Here is a 10,683-nt window from a genome sequence, read left to right on the forward strand (position 1 = left end):
GGAAGGCATCATGATGGCTTGAAAGCCCACATGAACACAATCTCTAGTTTTCACCTTTGTATGTTCCATTTGTTCAACATCAAATGTGCCAATTATAAAATTGTGGGTTTTCTCATAAAACCACCCTTTGGAAAGAAGCATAGGATTATTATCTCTTCTCAAAGAGCTATTTTTCTTCTTATAGACCCCTGTAGGTATAAGCTAAAGCTTCCTTCTTACAAGAAATGTTTATCATAAGAGAGTGAGATGAGTAGATGAGTGTGAAAATGCCTTTTTCTTGACCCTCTGTCTACTTCTGCCATGGGGATTATTTAAACATGATGAAATCTCATGATGATTTGAAATCAACTACCCCTTCCATCTCCAAGTGCTTTTAGATCACCACCCCAGCTATTTAAAAAGTTGTTGAGCCTTCAACTACTGCTGAGGCTTCTCTGAGCTCCTTTTGACATTGGGTTTCCCAGCTGCAGTACATAATATCTTCTCAACCCAGAGTTTGAACCCACTTCTCTTGTGTTTTCTGCGTCGGTAGGAGGATTCTTAACTACTGAGCCTCCTGGGGAAACCCCAACACACAATATGTGTGTGTATTCTCAGTCACTTGTCATGTATGACTCTTTGCAACCCCATGGACTATAGCCCATCAGGCTCCTCTGTCTGTGGGATTATCCTGGCAAGAATACTGGAGTGAGTTGCCATTTCCTCCTCCAGGGCATCTTCCTGACCCAGGGATCAAATCTGCATCTCCTGTATTGCAGATAGATTCTTTACTGCTGAGCCATCTAGGAAGCAAACATACAATATATAGAGAATCAATTTTGGTTGCTTGTTTAGGGGCTAAGCTGGTTTCTTGTCCTCCATGTTACTTGGCTGAACAAACATGACCTTGACTATTTCTTTCCTTGAGGGAAGCATTACAGTCATAGATGGCTTGTATTGACTCACTTAACCCTCACAACAACTCTCTGAGATAGGGATTGTCATAATTGTCATCTGACAGATAAAGAAGCTAATAGGTTAAGTGACTTGTCCAAGATCATACAACTGTAAAGAGCAAATCAGGGATTCAAATGCAGACAGTCTGGCTCATTGAAAGCCCATATTTTTATCACTAGACTAATCCTCTTTATATAGTATTTGTGTTTTATAGGGAACTCAGGAAATTTCATTACTTGTCTCTCACCAAACTAATAGAACCAAGCAAATGAAACCTTCCCTCTCTAGATATGATAATTTCTTAACAGCCTCCAGAAAAGAAGCTAACTTGACACTCAGTTACCAGGACTATTTCTTACATGATAAAGAATTTGTCAATTTTTAAAAACAGCTGTAAATTTATAAGATTTGAATCTCTTAACAGTGCTTCTCAAAGTCTATTCTATGGACCCAGTGCACCAGTATCCTCAGGATATGTATTTCAAACATGAAATCTGAGCTCCCCATCTAGGTTTCATGAAACAGAATCCCTACAAGTGGATTGCAGTAATCTGCATTTTTAGGAAGCACCGAGCGATGCTTGTGCACACCAAAGATTGACAAGCATTACAGAGTTGCATCTGGGTGTTTTAGGAACTCTGCACATCATCAGTTCAACTGCAGATGATTATAGAAAGCTTTCAAAGCCTCTATGCATTCAGTAGCTATTTCAGGGAGAATTGTAATGTGTAAGAAGTTTTCCGAAATTGTTACAGTCTCCTTCTGTGTGAACCAGCTGGTTAAGAAAGCTTGAATAATTTCCCAAGGGACTCTAGTTAGTGGACATTTGTACACTCTTTACCTATGAAAATATAGAAAAGACACTGCTTTCCACCAGGATGCAAATCAAATCTTTCAGAATGTGATTCTGATTATCTTTCTTAAAATTCTTCCAAAGACCTTAACAGAGACCGTGAGACCTAGCATAACCTGACTATGCAGCCTCCCCAGCTTTATCCTTGAACATGCTCACCCACTGCTCCAGGGACACTGAACTTCTTTTAGTTCTAATACCACATATGGTCCTGGAACATATTATACACCCCCCAGCCCCAGCATCTGGTTAGCTCTCTCTCTCTCCCTTCAGAGCCCAGCTTAAATGGTCCTTTCTCAGAAGTGCCTACCTTACAGAAGTCAGAGCATCCTATTATCTACCACTTCTCCTAGCAGTGTTCCTCCATGGCACTCGCCACAGTTTTTCAGTCTGCTTTTGACTGTGTGGTCATATTCATCTGTCTTCTCACATAGATTATAAGCAATAACACTACTGTTTGTGAACTCTGGTGTCTAGTAGAAGTGTCTGCTACCAGTTTAAGTACCTCATAATGTTGAAAAGTCCTGATTCTCAGTCTAAAATTTAACATCCATTCTGTAAAGATTCTACAGTTGTTTTTTTTTTTCTTTTCATTTCTATCCCTATGATTAAATAGCAGGGAACTGAAAATTCTGGACGCCAAACTTCTTTGTGTGTTCTAGATCCCTTTAATGAATATGTCAACAGCTCTAATCCTGGTGCTATTTTTAAATGGCTCATAGTGTGGTTATATAGTCATTAGTTGTTAAAAGGAAAGTTAATGAAAGAGTGGAAATTTCTGATTTTGAAAAGTCACAAAGTAACTAATTATCTATTTCCTCCTTTACTTCAAAGGCTGAAATGGTTTCTTATTATTGAATAGGGTAGGGAGAGCGGTGAGCCTAATTGGTGATTAGATGGGTTTATTTTATTTCATCATTGCTTTCAAGTGTATCTTTGGTCAACTATATGAACCATCAAGCTTATCTTTTGTAAAAGTATTACCTATATGAGAGTATTTCTTATTCCCACAGTAATTTGATCACAATGATACATGGTTTTAAGCAATTTTGACACTAAATGATGGATTCTAAGTGTTTCAGAATTATAAGTGTGTTAAAAGCTAGAATTGTCCAGAACCTGATGACATATATAGCGTTTAACAAACTGTGGGTATTTTAAATTATTAAAACACCGTCTTCTGGGTATTTAAATTTACAAAATTATATCTTACATGATACTAACATATCAAAACCTAACAGTTATAAGTGGATGTTCTCAAAAAAAAATAATAATAAGTGGATGTTCTCCCATGACTTTTTAAAACACCTCCCCAAGGAAGCTGAGTGCCAGTGACCTCCCAAATTCTCCCTTGATTAAATATAGGTTTCATCTTATGCATTAAAGTGGGAAAGGATTAGAGAGATAGTGGCAGGCTAGTGACCTTGACAGCAGAGCAGCCCAGATCATTGTGAATTACACCTCATATGATTTATGTTATACCTTTCTAACACTGTCATCTTCCAAATCTAAAAATCTGATATTCATGTTATAAAAATCTATGGGAAATGGTAGATAAGGATATTAGCTAATTGTGTTTCATGCCCACAGTATTCTTAGCACTTTCATATTAATTTCATCACTTGGTCTATACAACAACTCAATGAAATAGATGCTATGAATAAGTCCATTTTACAAATGAGAAAACTGAGACATAGAGGGTGTCACAGACATATAGCCATTTAGCTATTTTAGAACCAGGATTCCAACTTCGTCAGCCTGCCCGGCCAACACCTCCTCCTAATGATTAGACTAAACTCCCTTCCATACATACTTTCTATAAGAACAATGAACTAGGAAGCTTGGTCCTGCTTTCTTTCCTGCTCTTTATTTTCTCTTTAGAGAGTGGGGGAGGAAGGTGTTTTGTTTTGTTTTGTTCTAAAGGAGAAGCTGAAAGTGAGCCTTCTTTCTTTTTGAACATCTTTTTCCAAAGTCGGTTCCCTTCATCTGGGGCCAGGAAGGACACTGATTCAGGAGACCGAGCACTAATGAGCTTCCCTCTTTGTCTCTTTCCCTGTCTCTCCACTCTGCAGCTAATAGCCAAGATACCAACCATCACAGCAGTTTGCAACTTGCACGGGGAGAAGCTGCAGGTATTTAAGCAATCGCATCCAGACATAGTGAATACACTCTTTCCTCCGTTATACAAGGAGCTCTTTAATCCTGACTGTGCCACCGTCTGCAAATGAAGGCGACGAGCGAACTGTCTCATAGTCGTGGAATGCATCACCATTAAGACAAAAGCAATGTGTTCATGAAGACTTAAGGAAAACGTCACTACTGCAACATTAGGAATGTCCTGCACTTAATAGAATTATTTTTCACCGCTACAGTTTGAAGAATGTAAATATGCACCTGAGTGGGGCTCTTTTATTTGTTTGTTTGTTTTTGAAATGACCATAAATATACAAATATAGGACACTGGGTGTTATCTTTTTTTAATTTTATTCAGGTATGTTTGGGGAAACAACTGTTTATAGAATTTTATTGTAGATATATACAAGAACAGAGCAGTACTTTACATGATTACTTTTCCTGTTGATTGTTCAAATATAATTTAAGAAAATTCCACTTAATAGGCTTACTGATTTCTATGTTTTTAGATAGGTGATGCATGTATAAATTTGTAGCTGTCTTGGAAAGCACTGTGCAGGTATGTGATAAGTATATAATATCTGAGAATATTATATATGACTATTACTTATACACACACATGCACTGTGGCTTAAAATATCAAATATACTAGCAAAGGAGGTTCAGTCAGGCGCTCTTACGTTATTTACCTTCTGTGTTATATGTTACCTTTATGTTAGACAATCAGGATTTTGTTTTTCCAGCCAGAGTTTTCATCTGCAGTTAATAGCAGAATGGTACCAATTCAGAAATAAGTTGACAAAGGAATAAATATAACGCATGACCTCTGTAGAAAAACTCTGTTTTGATCAATGACATCAAAGCCTTGTCAAGATGGTACATATTGGGGAAAAAATTAACTATTTGGAGTCATTTTCCTGTTTTAAGAATTAGGCCACAGAAAACATTATGGAGTCCAGGGCCTTTTGACCAAAAAACAGATAGTTCCTATTTTTCACCAGGACACAAAAATCATCTTTTTTTCTTTGAATTTCAAGTTGTGAGAGGAACTTGATTTTGGTGCTTGTTGTATCAACAGAGAAATACAGTCAGTAGATTACGACCACCAGCAGTTTTTTCTAAAAAAATTGGAGTAAAAGAGCAAATCAGAACCCAGGGTCCTAATACCATTTCATGTAAACATTTTATCTCTTTTGCAAAGAAGTAGAAAGAGAATATACAAAGCAAAGAAGTAGTTCTTTATGTTCATTCTCTTTAATAAGTTTGTTAAAAAAAAAAAAAAGCAGCAATAAATAAAGGGGGAGGCAGGACTTTCTATGTTCTTCTAGTCTGGGACCTCTAATTTTTTTCAACTACAAAATGTTATATTATAAAAATTTAGTAAAACCTTGATAGATTAGAATAAAAGATCTGTGTTATTCTACAGAACAAATGCACCCCAAAGCCAAAACTATTTCTGGTGCCGTTTGAAATTGCATTATCCATCTACCCTGGGGTTATTCTTTTAGCAACTTTTAAAAGTACAGAATGCCAGAGTTGAGATCAGGATTAGACAACTTGGATTTCCTAGTACAAGATCTCACTTTTCCACTTGCTCTCCAATCAAAGTGATCACCAGAAAAACATAAATTCCAAGAAGCTTGTTCTGCCTGTGTTTTGGAGGCCTTGTGCCTTTAGTCTCATTTGATCCCAAACAAGAGTTTTTAAAAGGGATCTAGAGAGGAGCTTTGTGTATAAGACAGGGAAAATTATGATCTGTAAGTGTAGCCTGGCCATCAACTCATGAAGACCTGCCCTTATCTCATCTAACACTCACACACACACGCATATACACACACACAAATGCACACCTACTTTGTGAAGTTTCCATCGGTGGAAACATTGTTTTTAATCTTATGCTCTCCTGAAGTTGGATGGTTTGACAGCCATCTCCATGATGCCACAGCACTGCTCACTGATGATCAAACAGTAGTGTTCATCTTGTCTTTTAGAAAACAGAGCCTTTTCCCACCTCATGATTGATGAATTCCAAACCAATGGAGAAAAAAGGCTTTAAAATAATGAATCCCTTTCTCAACTACTGTTATATTCAATTAATTTAACTACACTGAACCAAATTACCTTCAGTGTCTAAGAAGACAGCTGTAGACTGCTTATTATGCTGCTACAGGGACTCAATTCTTTTTGGTGTAAATGTCACTCCTGTTAGCTCTTTGTATAAAGAATTAATTCCAAGAGTCATATTTCCTTCTAATGGAAAGATTACTTTACTGATTGCTAGGAAAACAGGGTAATGGAAGGCACTCAATTAAACCAAGCTGTTTCCAAATGCAATGTATGTTTTATGATTGGCTTGTGATAGGCAATGCTTAATGTGTCTACTTGGCGTTTCCCTTTGAGCTTTGAACTTATGTCAAACTTTGCTTTCATTGTTCAGTTGGACTAGTGTTTCCTATTGTCAGCCTGTAATTCCTGCTCAGTTGCAAAGGGAACCATTTGTTTCCTCCAATTTACCTTAGAGGATTTAAATTGACTCAATTGATGAAGTGGCTGAGAATTTTCCCTCCCTTGTCCCATGGGTGAGGTAGGAAAAAGATTGTTCCCCACATCTGCCTCAGGAGGTCCTGGATTTGAATTTGTGTTGTTTCCACTGGTGCAATCATTTCTTTGGGACGGCATGAACCTTTTGAAGCGAGGGGACAGGAAACAGCTAACAACTGAACCAGAACAAAACAGTGGAAACCAGTAGGCACTCAGCCCCTTGCAGTTGAGAAAAGAGATTTCCAACTTTTGCCACAGTTGCCAAATCTGTCCCGTGAAAGACAGCCAAGTCATGTGTTCAGTGGTAACCAAGTACCTTTAAAAGCTGCCCTTTGAATGTCTCCTGTGACTACCTCTGGAGGTATTTTGAAATTTTGGTTAACAACTTTCTTGACCACATGCAACCTTTGTCCCTTCCCCATGAAGACTCACAAGTGTTTGCAACACATTCATAATAAGGTGGGCACTGGAAGAAAGGACCCAGGATCTGTACTTTTCACTTCATGCTTCGTAAATGACAATCACTGCTTGATGCAGATGTTGCACTGTATCCACTCAGGGATGTTTTGTTTTGTTTTTAAAAAAGGTACACCAAGAAGTGGGGGGACAAAAAACAGGAAAATGACAATAAAATGTAAATGACACAAATTAAATATGCCAGTGAGAGAACCACTCTGACAAGGCTTTCGGACCAGTGAGGGGTAACTTCATGCTGTAAGCTGGATTTACTTCTGTTTGGACTTGCTGAAAAATTGCTCATGAGTAAGAACAACTTAGCTTCATTTTCTAAAATCTCCTAAGAGCCAAATGATCCAGTTGCCCCATTTATAGGAATATGTATCTCCCAGAGAACCCTGGCTTCCTATACAAGTCCTATACAAGTCAGTGGCATTCACCACCTGACAAGGGAGGTGACTTGTGGTCTGTGAAAAGAAAGGAAAAGTTTGGAGGGAACATAGGAGAATAACGAATTCCACATCTGGCCTAGCATCTCATCTCTAGCCCTACTGTCTGCGACTCTGGTCCTCTTTGTATTCCTTTTTCTGCAGCTCTTTTACCCCCCAAAGATTGAAAACTGAGGGTGGAGATGTATTTAACAAACAAACCCTTTCTGGATTTCCCTTGCTTTAAAAGTGTCTTCAGGAATCTGGACCACTGAGTAGGTAAAAACAGACAATACAGAGGTCTCTTAGGTAAACAGATTTCTTTGATAGAATCTAAGAGACTCTGGATATTAACAGTAGGTGCCAGGAGGCATTAGTTCATGTCCTATCACAGCTGCCTGCTCCACACACAACTTCCCAGCAGTCAAGCTAAACTGCTTGTAGAAAACCTTGCACATGGATAGTCAATTCACGCTCACTCTCTACAGTCCCATGTGTACCAGACTTGACTGCAAAAGCAATTCTTATGTTCCAAGGACACAACTTAACAGCTTTTTTCAAAGCCATCAATCAGATGCAAATTATGTCAGTTTTGTTCTATATTCTGTTTCCATTTATCATAGAAGCAAGGAAAAATTCTACTGCTATTGGAAATTAGAAGAAATAACATTTTCCTGATTCCTTTCTCTCTTGAAGCTACTACAGTTGGCAGTAAGTTCAGACAAGGGCATCTGTGCCCTGACAGAACCACCGTTTAAGAGAACAGCAGTAACTGGAAAGTGTGCATCTGTAGTGACGCTTTGCACAGAGTCCCCTCTAACGAGAGCGGAAGTCCCACCATCTGCTTTAGATGAAGTGGTATTTGATTTTCTGTTCCCAACTGCTCATCCAAACAGCAATCTGATATGGGCAGCCACGTGCGTCTTTACACAAGAGTTGGCATCCTTTTGGGGTTGTTGGTAGAGGAGTATCTCAGGACCAGAGAAACATGTTTGTTTAAAGCTAAGGTTAAAAATTCAACAGTCTAAGAGGGCCAGGGAGTTGGTGCAAATGAGTGAAGCAGTCTGGTGGGAAGCTAGCAAGGAAATGCCCCAATGAAAAGGGGCATCCAAGAGTCAGCTAAAGCTGAAATATTGCTAAAGTTTCTAAATCTTATGCAATCTCTTGAGTCGTAAATGTCAGTTGATTCAAGGCTTAGTGCAGACCAAACATGTCTCGGAGCAGAAGGTGGTCACAACCCCTGAAACTCCAATGTTGGGGCCTATCTGACTGCAGCAAGTCTGAGCAGATACAACTCTGGGTGACATTAGAGTCAGGGGTTCAGGGGCAAGAGGTCTTGCTCTTCTGACACTTAATTTGGTTTCCATATTTGACTAGAGGATATAGTAAGAGGTCAGCTTTAAAAATGGCAAATCTGAAAATGAAAATAATTTCATGATGGCTTGTAAAAGACATTGTTTTGCCCAAACTTTCAGCTTCATAGAGTCAGGTGATTAGATTTCTTGCCACTTTCTTGTTCTAAAAGTCCAATGCACAATTTTTATGCTTTTGAGTCTCGGTGCGTTTCTTTAAATATGCGGTTTCGTGATCTGCAAGTTCTTATTTTTCCCTTGGTTGTGTCTAAAGAGTTTATTCCACAGTCACAATCACATAGTCCTCCATTGTTCTGAAGTGAGGGCCCATGGATTTCTTTGCAGTGGATAGGGGTTGTCTGTTTGTGCACTTTTTTCCTTAGCTGTTGAAATTCCTCCGAAGCGAATTGGCCATATAATCTTTGCCTCCTGCATGACTGTAAGCACGACCTCCAGTGGAGCAGACAGAGCAGCTCAGTGATTGTTCTTATGGCCAAAAATAAAGCACAAGTTTACTGAGATTGAATAAACCCAGGAGGGGGAAGCGCAGGGGATGTGCACCCCCCCTGGGCAGCGTGATCCTTCTGTTAAACCATACTCTTCAGGCAGTGGCTGATGGAGGGCATATGCCTGCCTGGGTCATGACCGAACACAGACACACACTAGGTATGTCAGAGAAGCTCCGGACCACACCCCCAAGCACGGTACCGTCTGCTTCATCTGATTAACACACACATACACACACACACACGGGAATGAAAACTACACCTATAGAAAATTGAGTATGTATTGTAGAAATGTAGAGGAAAATAAAAATATTTTTTCAGATGTAATTACTTTTAATATATGCTTGTGGAAGGTCTAATATGATGTATGCTGTCTCTGTAATTTTTGCTGTAAATAACTGGAGACAGTGAATACACTGATTTTTCTATGTCTCTGTTTAAGCATAAGACTTTGTAATGATTTTTTTAGAGGGGGAAAAACCAACAAAGAGCAAATATGTACTTGCTTCCTTTCTGCGTGTTACGTACTTCTCAGAAACTGGTTGTAATGGTTTAAGCATCTTGATGGGTCATTGGTGTTAAGTGTACGCTTCCTTTTGTAAGACAGCTGAGAAAGGGACAGGGCTGTCAATTAAATCTGCTCCAAAGAATCTGTATTGAAGATTTCCCTAAGACCTGTAAACTCTATCTGAACCAGACATGAAAAAGGAAAGTTTTTTAAAAAAGAAAAAAAAATGCTGCCTGAGTAAGTCCTCTTTCCTTGTAGCAAATGGCTTAGTCCATATCCTTTCTGCACGGAATAGCTTAAGGAAAACAAACTCTGCTTTCTGATGAACAAAATATTTTTGTACACATTTATTTCGTATTAATAACCTAAGGTCAGATCACTCATTCGCTGAAGCCATAACTGACCTTTACCAAATAAATGTTGTCAAGAACCTGGGGGAGGGTGGGGGGAGACTGAGAGGGAGGAAAGTTGGAGGTGTCATGAGCTGTAACAACACAGGCAGGAGCAAGTCTGAGGAGTCTGATGCTTTTCCTGCATCCCAAACACAACTTTAAAAGGCTAATATTTTATGATGATTGATTTATAATAAAAAAGATATTTAGATTTAAATGAGACTTTCCAATATTTTTGAAATCCCTGACAATAATTCCTTGCTTTTAGGACTGAGAGAAATAATTTTCATGTATTTCCAACATTCAGAGATTTAATGTTTTTACCTGAGCTCCAGCCCACACGTGTCAAGTAGAGAGCAGAGGTCTGAGTCCTCCAGTGTTGAAACCATGTGGTGTGGGGCTTGGCTGTACCTACCAGCCGCCACTGCACCTGCGATGTGCAGCCTGCATCTCTTACCAGCACGGGTGTCATTGTTAGCAACGCATACAGCCTGCATTGCCAGACTATGTAAAATAAAAGTATTCACTCTAAAAAGCGTAATAATTATATTCTTTTTTAAAAGAAATCATGCCTCCTA

General features: G+C 38.9%; 1 protein-coding gene across 1 annotated transcript in view; it reads left to right on the forward strand.

Annotated features, from left to right (window-relative positions):
• RORB (RAR related orphan receptor B) overlaps positions 1-10,322 on the forward strand; it is a 211,041-nt gene extending 200,719 nt beyond the window's left edge. The window contains exon 10 of the mRNA XM_061425551.1: positions 3,862-10,322. Coding sequence (XP_061281535.1) covers positions 3,862-4,017 — 156 coding nt within the window. The 3' untranslated portion in view covers positions 4,018-10,322. The remainder of the gene's footprint in view (positions 1-3,861) is intronic.
• The last annotated feature ends 361 nt before the right edge of the window (positions 10,323-10,683 follow it).

This window comes from Bos javanicus, chromosome 8 (genome assembly GCF_032452875.1).
Source record: "Bos javanicus breed banteng chromosome 8, ARS-OSU_banteng_1.0, whole genome shotgun sequence".
Lineage (NCBI taxonomy): Eukaryota > Metazoa > Chordata > Mammalia > Artiodactyla > Bovidae > Bos > Bos javanicus.